This window comes from Nicotiana tabacum, chromosome 10 (assembly GCF_000715075.1).
Source record: "Nicotiana tabacum cultivar K326 chromosome 10, ASM71507v2, whole genome shotgun sequence".
NCBI lineage: Eukaryota > Viridiplantae > Streptophyta > Magnoliopsida > Solanales > Solanaceae > Nicotiana > Nicotiana tabacum.
Genome location: NC_134089.1, coordinates 133,624,463 through 133,645,881, shown reverse-complemented (window position 1 = coordinate 133,645,881; position 21,419 = coordinate 133,624,463). Strand labels below are relative to the sequence as shown.

Genomic DNA, 21,419 nt, shown 5'->3' with positions numbered 1-21,419 from the left:
GAAATGAAGAACAAAAACGTGTATGGCATCACATTTCAGATAAACTATCAACTGAGGTGAAATGGCTATTATAACTGACCATGTTACTTTTCTAAACACAGACACAAATCCAAATAACAGAAAGTTAAGTATAAGATTTCTTCAGTTAAATGACTAAGCCTTTCCTTGTCTAAAATATCATGTACTTTCATGTAATGACAACCAGTTTAAATATCATGTATCTTCATCTCTACGATAAAGATGAAGAGATTAATAGCTGGTTTTAAAAATTATCACTAGGCTGCCATACAACATTGTTTATAGCATTTATAGGAAGCCTGTAAGAGTAAAAGGCAACATCAAACAAGATTTCATTCCTTAATTAACAGATGACTGAATGCTTGAAAATAAACAGTTAAAATCTCAGTGGTAATAGTTCTGATGATTTACAACTATAGGTTAAAATTGGAGTGACGTTTCTGAAGATGAAGGAAGACCCCTGACCCAAATTCAGAAAACTTGATAGTAGAACCCTCCAATATATCAGCTGCAGAAATAACATCAGGCAGGACAAAAAGGGGAAATAATCAGTTAGAGATTATTGTAGCATTACTTTTAAATATGTCCATTAAGATATAGAAAAATATACAATAATCTTGCATACAAGGGCTCAGCTTCAACATTATTTCAAGTAAGCTAAGAGGATGACATATTGTTGGCTAGCTATATATGAGACATACAAGCTTCTCAAAATTTTGCCAACTTCAGAAATTTCCCACCATAGCCTTAGGTCCTTCTTAGATTAGACAAAGCATCTTGTCCTTCATTAAGATTTTGACCAACTATATAAATGATAGATAAAAATACATAAAGTATCTTGGGGTGCGGCCCTTCCCCGGATCATGAACCATGCGTGAACGCGAGATGCGTTGTACACCGAGCTGCCTTTTTTTTTTTTTTTATGAACATAGATGAGGATAAGTATTTGACCAGTCAACCCAAAACAACTAAGGTAATGGATGGAGTAGTCTATCACTTTTTATTATAAACTCATTTGGAAGTCATTACACAATCTGATTACTATCTAACTCAATACCTTTATATCAGACTTCTTAGGGACAAATTTCACTAGAAATGTTCCTATATGTAATATGTTTCATCAATATTAATACTTTTGCCTTTGAAGAAATAAACTCAATACCAGCCAACATGTGTAACCCGATTTTAAAGTTCATACATAAGCCTCAATGCAGACAGATATAAACTAGTGTGAGAATGGACTTACACCAATGGTTAGCTTTGATATCATGTTCGAAAAAAATCTAAGCATCCTACTTAAAACCTTAAGATCACAGGTGCGATAGTTCAGAACTTATAAATTTATTTAAAATTCCTTATGCAATCCATGTGAGACACTTAGGTAACTCAACCGGTTACAACAACAACAACGACACAGTAAAATCCCACTAATGTCGTCTGAGGAGGGTAGTGTGTACGCAAACCTTACCCCTACCCTAAGGAAGTAGATAGACTGTTTCCGAAAGACCTTCGATTCAAGAAGACGAAAAGAGACAATATCAGTACCACCAACCGGTCACAATTGATTCAAAATATAATGAAATGGGTTATACTCATTCTTCCTAAAATATAGTGGAGTTAAGTTATCCCATTCCACTTAGTATTTTCAGTCCTATGTGGCAAGAATTTTCGAAAATGCAGTCGCACCAGTGTCGGATCTTCAAAAAATACATTATTTTTAGAGGATCCGACACGCAACGAAAGACATTCTCGGAGAGTCCGAGCAACAAGCTGGAGAGTAATTAAGTAGGTGGGGGTGAAGAGAAGCTTACACAAGCTGGAGAGCAGTTTGGTCGTCGTGACGAGAGTAATGGTGATTAGGTTCCAGCAGATTTACAGGCAGGAAGTTACGAGCATCGTTATAATTCTGAGAAGTACTCATTGGCTGCTGCTGATGATTGTATTCAGATCCTCCTGGCATCAAGTTCATTTGCTGTTGTGCTCTCTCTACCTCCGCTATCTGCAACATCTTTGAAAGATTAATTTTTAAGTTAAAGAAATGTTCTTTTTATAATAATAGTTATCATATAAATATGGACATAAGGAGTACATATACCAAATGTTTGGTTTTTTAAAGGACGTGACAGCAAAAAGATTATAAGTATTGATTGAAAATATTTTTCAATTTTTTTTATTAAGCATAGAAGTCTTTAAATAATCAAATTGAAAACAAAATCTGCAGAATAAATATTCAAAATTTAAAAACCTAAAATAACTCAACTAACTTATCCAACTAAATTTAAGTTTAAACATAGACTCCTCCTACGACTACTACTTATTATTCTAGTAAATTATAAATCAGCAATAACATAAGCAAATATTCAACACTCTTTCTTTGCTTAAGTTGCTGCAATCTAAAAAAAATTATTTCTTCTGCTTCTGCTGTTTATGCTTGAATAGCTTTTGATCTTTGAACTTTCATATTTTTGTAACATGACTTTCTTCTTCTTCTACTACTTCTTTCTTTTTCTGATTTTGATTTTGTGCATAAAAAACAACCTCAAAATTTTTATCACACAAGGAACAAGTCGAAAGATCTCAACTTGGTAACTAGGTGCTGATTTTTCTCCAGATCTTGGCTTGGTAGTGAAGAATATTTTTAGAAAAAAAAAAAAATCCATGCCTTTCAAAGTTATGTAATACATACTAGCAGTAGTAGGTTCAAAACTAACATGTAAAATGCTCAACAATTTTAATCTTGCATTGTCTAATTTTTCATTGTGTTTATCTGTTGCAAAGGTTACTACTTTCTTTGATTTTTCAAAAGCTTCAAAATAAGATTGCATCTTCACATCAAATCTGATAGTTTTCACCAATAAAAATTTCTGAGAGATTAAAAAAGAGATGACTGCTTGCCATGGTTGAAAATATTGTTAAAAGTTGATATTATTAAAAATGGACATGAGTTCAAATGTCTAAAAATTGGTATGGTTTTAAAAATGGATATGAGTTAAAATGGTTTTAAAATGGTTGGAAGTTGTTCTTTAGAACGAACTCATCACATATCCCACAGGACCAATGAGGTTCTTGATATCACTGTTGAATTTTTTAAAATGATAGATAAGCAAGAAGATTAAGGGGTCGTTTGATATGAGGTATAAGAAGGTATAGGGGTGGTATAAAAATTTAATATCATCTTAATACTCTGTTTGGTTAGCAAACCAGGTATAAGTTATTCCGGTGTTAATTTTAACACCGGGATAACTTATACCTTATAGAGGGTGCTGTATTAGCACTGGTATAACTTATACCTTCTTCTTAGAAATTATACAATTGTAATTCTTAATACAACATACCAAACAGTGAATAAACAACAATCCCAGCATAACTAATCCCAGCATAACTTATCCCAACATAATTTATACCGGCACAACTTATACCGGCATAAGCCCTGTTTCAACCAAACGACCACTTAAAGTATTGGTTGAAAATATCTTTCAATTTTTTTTATTAAGCATAGAAGACTTTAAATAGCCAACTTGAAAACTGCAGAAAAATATTCAAAATTCAAAAGCCTAAAATATCTCAACAAATTTATCCAACTAAATTTAAAGTTAAACACAGACTCCTCCTCCTCCGAGGAATCATAAATCAGCAGTAACAGAAGCAAATATTCAACACAAAAGCATTACTATTAAGGAAAAAAATAGAACCTTTGCTCGTAGATACATGTTGGCATTCTGCATCTCAATCTCCTGCAAGAAGTTATTTGGCATTCTTTAAAGATGAAAAAAGAACTCCATATAATCACTACCACCTTTGGCATCAAGGTCTATTGAAAACATAATCTTTATCTTTCTAGGGTGGGGTAAGGTTGTGTTCCAGATCGCACTTGTGAAAATACATTGTGTTTGTTGCTGTTGTAGTTGTATACAGGGTTTAATAAAAAAGGTTTTAGTATGTAAAGTACAGGAATGAGTGGTTTTACCCTCTTTTGCATGAGCTCAATTTCTGAGAAGAGCAATTCATTCTGGAAAATCATAAGAAGGTGTCAATTAGGATAATCGGAAAACTAGTGGAATAAGCTAAAGATACAATTGGAATTTACCTTTTTGGAACGGACTCTACCAATGGCCTTCTCAAGTTTCCCTTCCAAATTCTTCAAGTCCCTAGGGCTTAAACTGCTCAGTGCCTCTCCAACTATTTGCCTAATTAAACAAAAAGCATAATCGTAATTAAGTCTCATCATTAATTACAACTGTTCTAATTCATATCTCTTTAATTTGCACCGACCTGTTATAAGTCTGTATATCTCGTATTTGTCGTCGCAGTTTGGCTGCTTCTTGCTGGTAATACTGAGGAAAATTTGCATCTATTTAATCAACTCTATTATGATATTCACTTGAATAGGAAGATCAAATGCAGATGCATGCCAGAAATACTTCTTTTAACATACCATTTCCCATTTGTATTTTTCTGTGATGGAAAACACCATCTATATAAGCAATACCAATTAGTTAATTAGGATAAATTTTAGTTATGTTCGTATATTCACTTTGTGCTATAAGTCTTTTCTTTTGTCAAAGACTTATATGCCAGTAGACAATGTTCAAGCTTCTAGTGTTAGAGCAAGATGAGCTGGGACATGAAGTTCTACTAAAGATATTTGCGTATAAGAATAGTACTGAGTTGGATGCCTTAGTAATATTGGGATTAGTAATATTCCGATATTTTTTTATTGACGGTTTCGTTTGGTATATTAAAAATAACATACATTGCATAAGTTTTTCTAAAAATTGTTTGTTTATGAAAATACCGTCCATGATTTGGAAAAGATTTTGAAAGGGCAATTCTATCTTAATCCATGTATTAAAATTGCCATGGTTTGCTATGTAATAGAAGTAGTAAATACTGTGTATAACTAACACCCAAACTAATGCATGTATACTATTATTACATCCTAGTGCCAAACAGAAATGCTCTGCAATATCAAAGAGCTAAAAATTGGAAACCCTATGCGAATACATAAAAAGATACTTATGTTTTACTGTTGTTCATGAGTGAGGATCGAAGAATAACGAGGATAAAAAAGTATACCTGAGTGTTAGCTTCAGAAACAGACCCTTGACTGGTGGAATCAGCATGGTGTTTCTTGTACCTATCAATGGTCGCCCTTACACTGCACATACACAATTAGAATATTTGATATACAACTTAAGGCTTTAACAGCACTCCAATTTAAACCGCAAAATTTTCTCTTAATTTCCCTCAAAATAACTAAAGCTCAAATTAATTAAAATACATGCATTGGAAGAAATATCTCCTCTATTACTGTGTCAAATGTACCAAAAACCCTCGAAATTTTACTCTCTATATAGTTTGAGAATTTAGACTTTTTGTCAACCTGCATCACAAGAAAAGTCTCCCAGCCACCAAGCCCTTGGTTGAAAATTAAAAGAAATTTTCAAAGAAATCAATATAAAACCAGCATTCTCAGCTTAAATAGTTACGAACAACCAAGTCACATCATTCGGCACATCAGCTTAAGTGGTTATTTTGTCCAATTTCATTAGCATATATTTGGGCGGGGGTGAGCCAAATGGTTTTTGCGTCTTACAAACTTGTTTTTAGTTTTATAACCATATATTTTTTTTATACATGAGAAATTTATTTTTACATATAAGAGACCTAAAAAGAATACTTTATTAATTTTAACATTGTAAATGGCTATGAAGGCCCAATACCTCAAATTTTTCACCTCTTACCAAAAGAAACTAAATTAGGTAATAAGAACTTTTTTTGGGAGGCTATTTTGTTGGGCTAAAATGGCCAAAAAATGCTCTTAATATGGTGTGATATTGTCTGCTGTTTTCCTCAAAAGGCCTCACACCATTAAGAGTATCCAACTCCTTCTAAGTAGCTTGTTTTTTTTTTCTACTTTCCATATGGGACTTTGTTCATACACCCGAGATATTTGTCAGTTGTGTCGTAGCAGTGTAAGTAGAATTTTAACACAATCAAGCATTTATATTTTTTATGCAAGCAGAATGGTAACCTGATGATGGTAAGTGAGCTGTTAGAATATGTAAAATATATTGATAGAGTAAAAGTCTATATATTACATAGTTTAATCTTTTACTATTAGATTATTGCATGTTTGGCATTGTTCTTCAGGATTGGAACATAAGTACTAGAGGACGCCAAAAGGAAAATGATGAAAGCTCTCACTATTCCATTGGGCAGAAGAAGCAGTTTCTCGGCAGAAGAAACAGCCCTAAGCAATATATGCATTCTTTATATATATATATTTTTTTTGCAGGCTAAAGGAATATTCACAATTCAAGAAAGAATATCGCACTCAATGGCACATCCAATAGGAAATAAAGATTCAGGAATTGATGATGATACAGACAAGAGCTAGACCCCAACATCGGTTTGCGGAAGCAAATATTTTAAATGCTACGCACATATGCGCAAAATATATATTCTTTCATTTTATAGTCAATTCTAATGATATTTCCTTCCACAATAACATGGCTTCTAAAACTGAACAAAACGTCTTATCATTCCTTTAGATTTAGACACCTAGAAGAACACAAGCGCATATACAAGCATAATTTAATTAGCTGATGACTCACGTAATACAATTGGGTAAAGTCATCCACTTATGCAACACGAGGAAGTAAAATATCACACTCTCTCTTGTTAGTATATCTACTAAGTAATGGGTAGGCATCTGCTTAACCCTCCTAGGAATAAAATCATTTTTTTAAAAGAATCTTCTCCCAGAGATAGAATAAGAAAGAAACATTGTAAGAATATATTTGGGATCAACATAATATGGTGCCGTACTAAAAGACTGTACTATAGTTAGTTTATTTTATTTTTGAATTCAATTGTTCCCATGACTGGGTTGCATTCTGTAGGGAAGTCAAACCAACAATAAAAGAGAGGTGGATGCCTTACTAGTAGCAAAATTACAGGTTACAGTCTTGCTTACAAAAACAATAACTAGAAAAAGAAAAAAAAAATACTTGCATAGAATCACAAAAAACTGAATTTTCTGTGTTTATGTCTGGAGAAAATTATTAATTCAATTAACTTACATATGAATAATTCAATAAAATAAAAAAGAGAGCCTGAGAATATTGAGAGCAAAATTCTCTCCCTATAAATAAAACTGTCAAAACCTAAGGGTTGTGTTATTGTGAGAAGGAAGCCTGATTAATTTATAGAATTGCAAAACTCTCCTCCAAGAAAAGTATAAATGTGAATGAGTTCTTTTCCACCAAACAAATCTTTTTCTTTTCAACCGAAAAAAATAATTTTAATTATGATAAAAAATCAGGGCAAACTAACAGAAGGAAGGTTTCTTTAATCTTATACTTCAAACAGTTTTGTATTTTCTCCTCAAGACAATTATGCATAAGCAGTGCACACTATTAGAGGCCTTCTCAATCGCCAAAAAGAATTTGATATTAAGATCTTCCACACATTATTAGAGGCCTTCTACGACTAGACAAAATACAAAGGCAGTCTCTTGGAGTTAGACTTCTTAACTCTCGATGAAGTGATATTTTCTTTGTATGCTAAGTTAGGGAATGCTCATTCATCATCTAAAAAATCATGGAGGCAATGCATTTTTATTTATAAAAGAAGTAGTATATAATATATGAATCTATTTTGCCGTGACAACAACAACAACATACCCGGTATAATTTCACATTGTGGGGTCTGGAAAAGGTAGCGTATACGCAAACCATACCTCTATCTTATGGAGATAGAGATGCCGTTTCCAATAGACTTTCTTGTGAAAAATGATATAATTATCTTTCTATATGTGGTTAAGAAGCAACATACGGCGTATCAAATTTTTGAAGTATAAACCTTTCAAAATTTTAATAGCTTGAAGGTGATCTTTGACGTGGTTAAAAAGTGGATCGAGTACAAAGAGATGCTTAGCTTATCATAGAAGTACTAATTAAGAAGTTGTCGAGACAAATACAAAGAGGTGCTTATTTGTCCTCAATTTGTCAATTGTACTATATGTTGCTATCCCATCTTCTAGGAAGGTGTTTAACTAGAAATTGTTAATTTGGTTAATGTGTTATATTAGTGACAATAGAAGAAACTATTAAAAATGACTAAATCATTAATTTGAGAGAGAAAGAATCACATCAAACTTTATAATTTAATTCATTAAACTAATTAAAATTTCGAGAGTTGTAAATTTGTATAGTAAAAGATGTTTATCATAGGATTGTCTCCCATTTTTTGAAAAGAAAGATTATGATACAAAATTGTCAACCTAAAACTGAGGCTAGTTGATTTATTCCGCCAATATTATGTTGGCTCCTTATGAACAATGTAAAATGTTCGTAATATATCTCTCAAAATCATCTAAACAATTTTTGCCTTATCCTTTTGAATATACTATTGAAAATTCATTGACTGCAACCAGACCACAGGAGCCAAAAATTAAATTTCAAAATTGCAAAATAAATTGCCCAACTTACAGGACATAGTCTGGCACAAAATCTCTGGTATTGAGTGACAATGAGAAAAGAAAGAACATCAAAAGGGTTGATGTTGCACACATCGCCTATATATTTTTAGATCAACTGAGGAGTTTCTCAAGTTTTTTGCGTTGTCAAGTTAAAATTTTTCTTTCAGTTACCTTGTATAATCAACTCTTTGTTTTAGTAAAACGAATGTTACCATTTTAGCACTTTAAAAGAAGAGAAAACAGATAGTTCAACTGGATTTTTAAAGCTAACTCATTCGGTTTTAATTTATATTATCCTATTTCTGTTTTAGTCTTTTACAAAAAGAATGGCCTTCATAAATTTGAAAAACGAGTAATTTAAACTTTTAATTGTACTTTCAATAACAAATGATTACTGTCACACAAATATTATGACATATTGAGGAGTACACTTTTTTTTTTCGATTCTAACTCGTGCCAGTGTGAGGCTAGGCTGATAGGATTTAATCTTAGACTGCTAGTGGTCAATGTTGTGTTCACGCTACTCTTCTGTTTTCATAGTATTGGTCCTTATTTACTGGTTATTATTTTTGTTTTTCATCTATTTATTGGTTCTTGTGATGTTGTCACTATTTCTATGATTTTTTGTTAATAGTCGAGGGTTTATCCGAAACAGCCTCTTTACCCGGGGTAGAGGTAAGGTCTGGGTTCCCAGACGCGTGCTTATGAGATTTTACGGGGTGTTTGTTGTTTTGTCGTAGAGTAAATTTATTTCGATTCTTATAAATTGAAGCAAAAGGAGTGATTGAGTAGCTTTCTGCCATATGCCTCGAGATTAGTAGGTCAAACGAAAACCATTTTTTTTAAAGGGACATTGGTTTTGGAAATTGTTAGTCCTCTTTTAAAGTTTCCAAGTATTATTCACTGGGTTAAGGATGAACTTAATTAGCTTTTATGGTGAAGACCTGCAACTTACAGTGAGGGGAGAAACCTTAATTTCGTCGAGGCAGTGATTGGTTGTCCCCTGCCACGCTAGCCCAAGATCCCACAACATGATTGGCTCGAATTCATGTCTCTATCTCTCTCCTTTTTACCCAAGGAATAATACCCTCAAGTTTACTCTTTTACCCACCTCGAGATCTCTCCCCATTCCCAAACATCTAAAAATTTATCTTTCCTTTCTTCGTCCTTGCAGTTTCCTCCATTATTTTATACTCTCCTTGTGTTTTTTAGTGTGTGTGTGAGGCTTTTAGTGAAGTCTTTCTTTTCTGTAAAGTGTTTTGAGTGTAGCAGATGAGAAGCAGTCAGTTCAAAGAGCAGCCATTCTATGGTTGCACGCTCTTCCCTATGCACGAAAGACATCACACATAAAAGTGCAGTCACTCTTTCTCTTTTTCCGTACCCCTCTCTCCCCCCTCCCCCAACAATTAAATGGTGAAAAAAAGGAGCAAAATCTGATGATATTGTGACCCTATGATAGTTTGACTAGGTCTTCATACATATACTCTCCGTTTTCTTGTTCATTTTAGTGGGCATTAGTTAAAGAAAAGAATATCAAAAGTATTCTTAAAAGTTATACTCCCAAACCTTTTTATAAGAATATGTAAAATGAGGTAAAGGAACCTGCTATACGCGGGACCCATGAAAGGACAATAGTCTTAACTTGTATTTCTACGAGAGACTATTTCCATGAATATGTAAAATAAGATATTTAAAGTTAATATATTTTCGATTATAGAAAGATGTAATTTAGGAAAGAGATCAAGAGTATATGGAATTGCTTATGGCCCTGTTTAAGGAATTTCCCACCAGGTTAGCTGTTTAAGCTTGAAATTCAAATCAAAGTGTTGAAGATAAAACGCAAGAAAGATCTAAGTATAGAAAGAAATACCGTAATACAGAGTAAAATTTTACCCTTTGAGATAAAAAGTTTTTTTTTTAATGAAGTGAGTAGTGATGAAAGCAACCAACCGAGAAAAGGAATATATGACAAAACCTTGTTGTTTAGCTCAGAACTGAAAATTCGTATCTGACGTGACCAAATATTCGTGTCTAACTCCCGTATGATATGATGTCTATGGTCCTAATCACATCAAACCCTAACCCCATACTTCAATCTTTCATTTCAAGAAATTACTGAAGGTAACAAACCGATTTGCTAAGATCACTCAAACTTAAGTTTTGACTATCCTGAAATTGGAAGTTGAAAGAGTTCTATATCAGGCCCTTTCAAGATTATGGAAACCCTAGAAATAGAAATGAGTAATAGATTTGGGACTGTAGAGGGGTAGAATGGCAAAGAGAAGGGCAGAATCTAATTGCCTTTCTTAAATAACCCCAATTCAACTTTTGACTGGCTGAAAGAGGGAACTTGATCTGAAACCCTAATCTGTAAGTTGATAGGCTATGACCTCTGTGATTTATGAAATGACATGTTATTAAGGAAACGTCAATTGGAGAAGTAAAGAACAAATCAGAACATGACAGCTTAGAGAGAGAGAGAAAAATACACTAAAGGAAGTGGCAAAGATCAGATGCCAAGAAAATGGAGATAGAGAAGGTAAAGCTAAAATTTTCATTGTACTTTCTCATATATATCTCTTAACCTTACAATAAGTTTATTTATACAACCGTTTTTCAACAGATCTATCTTTAAAATCAAAGAAGCAACTGAGAATAAGCAACATAAGAAAAGGATGGTGTTCTAAACCTTACAAAGGAAAAGAAACAAAAAAAACAAAAGAAACAATTAGATAAGCAAATCTTTGTGACGAAGAAACACAATCTTTTAACTGAACACCATATTTACTTTCTTAAGTCAAGAAATCCACACACAAAATCTAGACTGACATAAGGCAATCAATCTGCATCTATTTATTCATAACAATAGAAAAGAAAGGAAAAAAAATTGACACACACAACAGAAAAAAAAATTATATGGAAAATCAGTTAGCTGAATTTTTTTAGGTTAAAAGCAGATCTTGGCATGAAATTGAGAGTAATAAATATTGAACCTGTTGTTGGCATATTCATAGAGGCGACCACGGCTGGAGAAGACAATAAGGGCAACTTCAGCATCACAAAGTACAGAAAGCTCATAGGCTTTTTTAAGGAGGCCATTTCTACGCTTACAAAAAGTAACTTGTCGATTTGTAGTATTTTCAATCCTCTTGATTTCAATCTTTCCTCTTCCTGATTTTCTCTGAGAATTAGATGACTCAAATTCTTCATTAGGAAACTCCATTTCCTTTCTAAAGCTGAAAAAAGCAAAACCAATATCACGATCTCGTTAGCTACATTATTTCCTCAATCGGGGAAATTAAATATATATTTTATGTGCATCCAAAACAAGCAAAACAACAATTTTTCTTAGACTTGCGTATGTTTGTAGTTACTTCTTGATACTTTTATTATGATGTTTTGATCAGGAAATATAGCAAGGATAAGGTAAAGAAATAAAGAAAGTCTACCTTGCAGAAAATTCTATTTTGTATAGCTTTGAACAGAAGAGCTTGCAGAAAATGGAAGTGAGTTGCACAAGCAGAAGGGTAGTTATAGATAGGAAAAAATTGGACCGTCCAACCGCAATACTACTTTTTGCGTGTATGTCTACACTAAACTACAAATTATTTTTTTGATGGAGTGTAGGTAAGTGGTATTGAAGGAAAGTAACAAAAGAGGATGTAAAATTTTAGGTGTACTCTTTGATTAAACTCCATATCAACCATCCATTTTCTCAGAGTATGGGAAAAAGGAGAGTGAGAGACAGTGAGGGGCTCTTTTGAAAAGTGACAATTAATGGGGTTGAATTATAAGTTTGTTGTAAGTGCAGTCAACACACAGTTTAAATAGAGTAGAGAAAAGAAACGAGTAAACCCTTTATGCATTTTTTTTAAAAAAATTTCAGCTGTAGCCTGTTAAAGATTTCTTTTTATTGAATTCTGACCTCATCTTTGTTTAAGAAAATATTCATAGCTCCATGTCACGTCATTAGTCTTAAACTAAGCGCACGTGCGACACTTGGCAACTCGATCAAGATCTTGCACAACTTGCTCACATTCTTGTTATGTCAAGTCAGCCTTACTACACTCAAGTTCGCTAAAGAATGTTAGAATACAGGAGAATTACCGAAGGAGGCTTTTGTATTAAAGAAAACTTGATTGTTTTGCTTGGTGAACTACAAATGAATGACCCCGGCACTACAACAAATTTGATTATCAATGACGAACTATTTTGTCATTTAAAAGTCATATTTTGTCACAAAAAAATCTTTTGAGACAAAAAATAATTCGTCAATTATTCGTCCCAAAAACACCGTCACCAAAAGTATACAAAGACAATTTGGTGGTTCGTCACTAAATCAAGTTATATTAGGGACGAAAATATTTTTCGTTCCCAAATGCCTAGTATTTGTGACGAACTTGTTCGTCAAAAAAAGTATAAAATATTTGTCGTTAATAGCGTGCTTTTGTCACTAAAAAGATTATCAATGCCGACGAAACTACCTTGTCGCTAACTATTTAGTTTAATTAGTGACAATATCAAATGTCTCTAAAGTTATATATATTTCGTAGTTAAATCAACGTTATTTTGTCATTAAAGACTACCTTTTATGTACAAAAAATATTTCGTCCCTAAATATATAAAATAGTGACAGCTTTGCTTTTACAAGAATAATTTACAATTTGTAGTTAAAAACTATTATGTAGTCATTAAAAATAATATTTTTTTACAAAATTATTTAAAATTAAAATAATCATAAAATACAAATTACTAAAAAGATGATTCTCGGACAAATAATATCTTTGTCACTAGAATTTGATGAATATTTGATGACATTAAAATCCGCAGTGCTATTATTTATAAGTAGTATTTATCTAATTTCCCATTAATTCCAGAATTTATCATTTACTAAATGGAAATAACATAGTAAAAATGGAAGGTAATAACAAAAATTTTCACCGACGATCACATAATTAAGAACTAATACTACATTGAGATAATATTCATTACAAACTCTGTAAACTAAAACACTGAAATAAAATAAAATTTATTCAACAACATGAGGTCGAATCGAAATACAAATAATTTTAGTAACTGCTTCCTCAAACACTAATGTAACCACTCGTCTGGTAAAGTTGCTCTTGAATAAATTTACACTTTCATGTACCTGTTGAAGAAAAAAAACAATTTTAGTACATACTTTTTGATGAACAAGATTTAGCCAAAAAAATGACATCATATTTTAATTAGTGAAACAAATAATAGAATGACAAATTAGTACTGGTAGAAAGATGCTCACTCGAAGTTAGACAATAAATATTAATTCTTCTTTAACTGCAAATAACCACAAGAATTAAGAAGAAGAAATATAAAATTAAGAGTACTTAATCTCTCAAAAAATAAAGAATAATAGATAAATTTCTTCATACCTCTACAATAAAATTAAATCAATAAGAACTCACAAATACATACACGTAATATGTCATCTGGAGAAACCCAAAATTTTTATTGCCCAACAACTGAAAGAAAAAGAATTCCGTATGAGAGATGCAACAGAAAAAAAAATTGAAGTACAAATAATATTTCTTAACTTAGCTTGAGGATTTGTATCAAAGCAAAGGAGGCATCAGAAGTGGCTTTGCGTCTTAAAATACCCATCACGCGGATTTGATCTTTTATGCTATTAAATCAATAAAAGATATTAGAGAAAATTAAGCATTATTGAATAAGAGGATCTATGTGTGTGAAAGAAAAAAAAATATTAATGAAAGCAATATAGTAGATTTAACTGATGCAATAATTTGATGGCGAAATGAATGTCACAAAGAATTAAGAGAGGAATGGAGGAGAATTGAGAAATGGGAGGCGGCATTACTCAACTAAAAAGAGGGACTTGGGAACACAAAAAAGAAAAGGAGGGAAAATTGCCGCTACATACAACTTTGAAATAGAATAAAACCGAAAATACCAAAATACAACTTGCCGCTCTTCAATTGTTGTCAATTTATTTTCACTTTAAATTTTTTATGTTACCAAAATACCATAAGATTAATTTTTAGCTGACAAACAAAAACTACTAATTAAAATTTTATTATGTTTATCAACAGTTAAACCAAATTATTTCCATTTATAATGACCAGTACTATGGTTGTTGATTAAAAAATATCGTCAATTTTATAATTGTTATAGTGAAAATAAAAAAAAATTAATTGATTTATTTAATTAAATTAAAGGCATTTTAATTATTTTAAAAAATATATTTTATTGTTACACCAACTGTTTGTTACAGTTATGCCAATTTTGTCTTGATTTCATATTTATTATTCATATTTATTCTAGGTTTGGGGCTGCATGTCCAAACCTAGGTAGATGGTGATAGGGTTTTTTTGTTATATTTGTAAATAGTTTTCCTGGAAATAAAAATTAATTACCAAAAAAAATCATCTTTGGCGCTTAAAATATTTTTCAACACTTGACCCTGTAATTTAATTATATGAAATAGTGGAGCTAAAAGTATTGAAGAGCAATTCAAGTGAATCTCATTCGTCGAAAAATTACATTGTACAAATATGTTAAAATAATCTCTTTATACGTGCATATATATATATGTGTGTGTGTGTGTATGTGTGTGTGTGAATTGTCAAATACCCTTGATAGCTTAGTGTATTCAATCACTAAGCTAGTTTACATTTTTCTAAATCCATTTGTTAAATTTTCTGATTTCGCCACTACTTATAATTGCGTTCTATTAGTTACAATATATATTATTTTTAATTTAATTTGTGAAATTAATATAAAGAACTTGAAATTTTTTAAGAAAATCTAATTCTTTTCAAATACTATCAACAACAACAATAATGTACTCATATTACCACAAGTAAGGTTTAAAGAAGGTGGGGTATATATAGACTTTACGTGAATGTCACGACCCGGAATTCCCACCCTCGGGAGTCGTGATGGCGCCTACTAATGTGAGCTAGGCAAGACAATCCTTAACAGCTTACTTCATTAACAAATCACTTCTTTTAACGATTATCAGTGATAGCATGAAAACAACGGAATTTAATGAATATACGAAAGACTTAAATTAAAGAAACTGAACAATAATACGGAAATCAACATATGTCTCTACCCAAGAACTGGTGTCACATTACTCACGAACTTCTAAGAGTACTAAATACAACCGTTTGAAAGAAAAATATAAATTGTTTGTCTCGAATACATGAGATAACAGACTGAAATAAAGATAGAGGAGACGTCGGGCCTGCGGACGCTTTGCAAGGCTACCTCGGTGTCTCATTGGACTGAAAGCTGACTCCCGCTCTACTGCTGTTGTCCAAGACCTAGATCTGTGCAAAAGAGCACAGAGTGTAGTATCAGCACAACCGACCCTCATGTGCTGGTAAGTGTCTGGCCTAACCTCTGTGTGGTAGTGACGAGGCTAGGACCAAACTCCAGATAAACCTGTGCAGTTATATACTATATGGCGGAAAAGTAAACAGGTAATAAGCAATCAAAGCTAGGAAAGGGAAACATGCTCCGAAGGTAGCAGATAAAACAGAATATCAAAGAATAGTAAGGAAACTATAATTTAACTTCTAACACGGATAAAGAGAAATAAGGCAACTTTCAGTTTCATCTTGTTGCAGGCGTGCAACCCGATCCCATTTCTCATATCTTGTGGTAGGCGTACCACCCGCTACCATTTCAGTATATCTTGTGGTAGGCGTACCACCCGCTCTCATTTCAGTATATCTTGTGGTAGGCGTATCGCCCGCTCCCATTTCATCATATCTCGTGGTAGGCGTATCACCCGCTCCCATTTCATTATATCTCATAGTAGGTGTACCACCCGCTCCCATTTCATTATATCTTGTGGTAGGCATACCACACGCTCCCTTTTACATTTCATCACACAATCACAAGAAATCCTGGCAAGGGAACATAAATAATATAATAAATTCACGGCAAGGGAACACAACAATATTATAATTTTTCCGGCAAGGGAACAACAATATTGAATTAGTCATCCCGGCAAGGGAGAATCAGCTATAACCAATCTCAACTCAACTTGTACTCAGTTCAATTTTTGAAAATGCTCAGTCATCAAAGATCATTAAGTAAAGCACTCAAGTGTCATTTAAGAACACAACAACTTTCCATTTAAGACTCACGGTCATGCTTGAAACCAACGTATAGATACTCGTCACCATGCCTATACGTCGTACTCAATAAGAAGCAAGTAGCAAGTATGACTCAACTCCTAATCCCTTAAGCTAGGGTTAGACCAAACACTTACCTCGATGCCTTGATCACCACTCAAGTCTCAACTATAGCTTTACCCCTTGATTCCACCACCAATCAGCTCGAATCTAGTCACAAGTTACTTAATTACATCAATAAGTGCTAAATGAATCAACCCCAATACATGAAAATGAGTTTTCTAAAGTTTTACCCAAATCAGAAATCACCCCGGGCTCACGTGGTCGAAACCCGAGGTCCGGACCGAAACCTGATTACCCATTCTCCACGAATCCAAATTTATAATTTGTTTTAAAATCGGACCTCAATTGAGGTCCAAATCCCCAATTTTAGAAAAACCTAGGTTCTACCCAAAACATCCAATTTCCCCCATAAAAATCTTTGATTTGAAGTTGAAATCATGTTAAAAGATGTCAAGGAGTGAAGAAAATGAGTTAGAAATCACTTACCAACGTTTTGGAGAAGAAAGGTTGTTTGAAAAATCGCCTCTCATGTTTTTGGGGTTTTGAAAAGTGAAAAATAGCTGAAATTCCCATTTATTTATACCCCCATCAGACCCCCAGTGCGGACCGCATCAAATGGACTGCGGCCGCACAGCCTCAACCGCGAACCGCATAAAGGCGACCGCGGCCGCGCTGGCCCCTCCCTGAAAACCTGCAGTTGAGCACCTTGTGTGGACCGCACAGCTTCCACCGCGGACTGCACAAAGGTGACCGCGGACGATGCTAGCCCCTCCGCAGTCGCACGCGATTTCTCACGGACCGCACTAGAGGGTTCAAAGACTGTGGCTTCCTGAACCTGCAACACCTGACTTTCTAAGCCTAAGGCATCCTAGAATTTACTCAAAACTTACCCGAGCCCTCGAAACTCCAACCCAAGTATACACACAACCTCAAAAACATCCTACGGACATATTCGTGTAATAAAATTACCAAAATAACATCACGAGCATCGAATTAAACCTCGAGATTACTAAAATTTCTCACAACTCTTTTAAACATCAAATTTTTCAATTAAGGTCCAGATCACGTCAAACGATGTCCGTTTTTAACCAAATTTCACAGGAATGACTCAAGTCATATATAAGACATGTACCGAGCGTCGGAACCAAAATACGGACCCGATACCCTTGCTTTCTAATCAGTTTTCATTTCAAATTTCCCTAATCAATTTCTAAAAATAATTTCACTTAAAAATTTTTTTCTCGGGCTTGGGACCTCAGAATTCGATTCCGGGCATACGCCCAAGTCCCATATTTTCCTACGGACCCTCCGGGACCGTTGGATCACGGATCCGGGTCCGTTTACCCAAAATATTGACCGAAGTCAAGATTATTCCTTTTAACATCAAAACATAGCATTTTTTTCCACAGAGTTTCATATTTAAGCTTTTTTGCTACGTGTCAGGACTGCGCACGCAATTCGAGGCGACTCTAATGAGATTTTCAAGGCCTCGGAGACACATAAATCAACTGAAAGCAAGTGATAACCCTTTGGGTCGTCACAGCGAAGCAGAGAGACTATTTCTAATATCACCATACAATGAAATTAAAGTTTATAAATTTACTAAAAAATCAAATAATAAATACAAGGAAAAATGAGGCTTTTAAAAAATTGATTGTAAGTACAACTTTATCCAGCATAGAATGTATTTGTGAAAGATTAAAAAAATTAATTATAATTTTGTATTAAAATTTGAGCTTTTATAATAATATTAGCTTTTATGTGCATACATTTGCGTGTATTATTTTATATTTGAATTAAATAAACTTGACACTTTTTGATAAGGAATTAAATTGCGTTCAAAGTTTTTTAAACATCCCCAAAATTCTATATATAAATAAATAAAAGAAACATTCTTAAAATAAACGTAGGTTAAAAAAAAAAATTCAAGAAGGAATTGGATTGTCCCAATTCCTAAAATGTAACAATAACAAAAAAGGAAAATACATTTCCGAGAAGGAATATTACTTTAAAAATTACAGAGAAAGAACCTTTCAAGGAGCAATCATTTTGTCCTCTAGTCCCAAAAAGACACCTAAACTTAAAAGAGAAAATGAAAGTAATATTGCCTTGAAAGAATTTATATTTTTTATATTGTATTAAAAGCACGAAGGTTCTTAGCGAATTATCGTTCACCTTTTTTACCAACTTTTAAAAATAGAGTTCCCACTAGATAAAATAGTCATATAATTATTTTTTTGATTTTTAAGTATATAAAATCTACTAAGTTTTATTTACCAAATCCTTCCTTATTTGCACTACGTACGAAATTCTAATATTTAGAACTTAAAAATCTATTCAGATTTCACCATTTCAATTAAATACAAAGGTATAATAAACACATAAAATTAGTCATTAACCTAAAAATCTTAACTTTTATGCAAATTACCTTACACATATAAAGAAATTGACGATGGAGTAATCATTAAAAGATAATGAATACTTATGTATGCATACTTATATAATTAAATAAAGAAACATATATAAATATTATAGCTATATATGTATATAGGAGTACTGAAATAAAATACGCTCATATACAAATTAAAAATAGGGAAATATTGCATATATATAAGAAAATATCAGATTACTTTAGGGCAGAGTGTGTTACTTTATTGTGTAATAAATGTTGTTTCCATTAGCTAGCTAAATAAATAAAGATATCATATACCACAAAAGTTTTCAAATGTCTTATTTGTGATTAAAAAAGGACTTATATTAGAATTTGAAAATTAAAAAATCTTTTGGTCTTCTAGAAATTGTGTTGACCCAAAAGGTCATCACTTGTTTTAAAAGTCCATTCTGTGTTTCCAAACCTTAAAACCTTCTTTTGTCTCACCTCGACTTGCGTGCGCGGTCCGAGAGTATATCTGGAACGCTTTTATGTGAAAATTGGATAAAATGTTAATTTTGCCTTTAAAATTGAATTTAAGTTGGCTTCGGTCAATATTTTAGGTAAACGAACCCGGACCCATGATTTGACGGTCCCGATGGGGCCGTAGGAAAATATGGGACTTGGGCGTATGCCCAGAATTGAATTCCGAGAAATGAATTTTTGAAGAAAATTGTTTAACTGAAATTATGAGAGGTTTGGAAATTTAAAGATGTTTGAATTTGATGGTATCGGGCTCGTATTTCGGTTCCGGATCCCGGTACAGGTCTAATATGGTATTTAAGTTGTGCCTGTAAAATTTGGTTAAAAACGGACTTCATATGACGTGAATCGGACCCTCGGTTGTGAAAATTTGAACTTAAGAGGTCTTGAGATTTTTCTAAGATTTCGTGCTAAATTCTTTGTTAAAGATGTTATTTTGACGATTTGATCGCACGAATAAGTCCGTAAAATGTTTTTAATAAAATATAAAAAGAAACATATTAATTAGAAATATAATTTGATGCAATATTGCAGGCATATATTTTAAATTGATATATAATGTGCAATTTTCTAGAATAAAAATTGTGTTCCCTTCTAATCAAACAAACAACAATCATCTTGCAATATTAAAGTTTAGTAAGACAAAATAAAAAGAAAGGTACATTAATTTGAAACTTAAGGCAAATTCACGGCATAAATTGTTTACTTGAAATTATTCATGTCTTACTTGAAATTAAATAAACTTATACTTCCCAACAAGAAATTGAACTGTGCTAGAACGAAAAATACTCCTAAAATTTCTAACATAAGTAAAAAATGGAGTTCTAGTTTCTCGAACTTGATAATTGTCAAAGATGATTATTTCAATTTCAATTTCAAGTAGTCTTAAAGTAATTATATGTATGTTACACGAACAAAATTTTAGAATTACAGTTATCTACGAAGTGTGATCTTTTAGTTTTTACTAAAAAAAATAATTCGTAGCCAATAATCTCACAATTCAACTACAAAAGTCGTAGCAAATTAAAAATGGTATTCTGTGACAAAAAGTTTTGGTGACTAAATTGTATGTTCAATAGCGACAATTAAATAATTGTCACTAATTATTTGCAGGATCAGCGATAAATTTTAAGGTCACAAATAAATATAAAATTTTGTGGCTAAAGTTTACGTTGTTTAGCTACAAATTCTAATTCGTCACTATTGTAATAACATATTTTTTGTGACGAAACTTTTTCGTATCCAAAATTTAATTACTTTTAAGACAAATAATGCTTCGCCAATTAATTGGGTACATCATTAGTGACAAAATAATGTGTCACTGATAATTTTAAATTCGTGGTTAATATTATTTAATAATTGGCGCCAACTCAATTTTTGGTGGGAAACTTTAGTGGACCTACAAAATATTGTGTTTCGTCACTAAAAGTATGTGGCTTATGTATTTAAAGACGAAATGTAATTTTTGTCACGAAAAGTAAACTATTAGTGACGAATTTTATGTCGTAGCTAATAATTTCGTAGCTAAATATCAGTTTTGTTGTAGTGCCCCTTTATATACAAGTCTCCTAGGGGCTACAAGTCCTTCCGTATTTACAAATAAGTCCTTCTCTAGAATATTCTACATAGCTAGAATCTTCTAAGGACTTTCCTAACAATTCTATAGGGTTCTAGGGTCTTCCTAAGGAAACCTCTATATTTCTCTAGAACCTTCCTACAAGTGAATAAATATCTAGAACATTTCCAAGGAAATTCTCCATAGTTCTAGAATATTCCACCAAGATCTAGTCCCTAA

The 21,419-nt window shown here is 32.6% G+C and overlaps 1 protein-coding gene and 1 long non-coding RNA gene across 3 annotated transcripts; both read right to left on the bottom strand.

The window, feature by feature from the left end:
• Positions 1-115: 115 nt before the first annotated feature.
• On the bottom strand, positions 116-12,298 carry LOC107806821 (agamous-like MADS-box protein MADS1). Of its 2 annotated transcripts, none has more exons than XM_016631071.2 (9): positions 11,953-12,298; positions 11,497-11,739; positions 5,095-5,176; positions 4,291-4,352; positions 4,106-4,205; positions 3,986-4,027; positions 3,711-3,752; positions 1,830-2,026; positions 116-526 (listed from the first exon to the last, which is right to left on the bottom strand). In XM_016631071.2, the coding sequence occupies exons 2-9, from the start codon at positions 11,724-11,726 to the stop codon at positions 523-525; spliced, it is 759 nt and encodes a 252-aa protein (XP_016486557.1). In that variant the 5' UTR covers positions 11,727-11,739; positions 11,953-12,298; the 3' UTR covers positions 116-522. The 2 variants fall into 2 exon arrangements, with proteins under 2 accessions (XP_016486557.1, XP_016486565.1); XM_016631079.2 differs by having other exon boundaries at positions 1,830-2,017; positions 11,953-12,297.
• Positions 12,299-13,449: 1,151 nt separating this feature from the next.
• On the bottom strand, positions 13,450-14,380 carry LOC142164913 (uncharacterized). The gene is made up of 3 exons (XR_012696000.1): positions 13,915-14,380; positions 13,785-13,819; positions 13,450-13,652 (listed from the first exon to the last, which is right to left on the bottom strand). It is a non-coding gene; the product is annotated as an uncharacterized LOC142164913 (long non-coding RNA).
• Between the last annotated feature and the right edge of the window lie 7,039 nt (positions 14,381-21,419).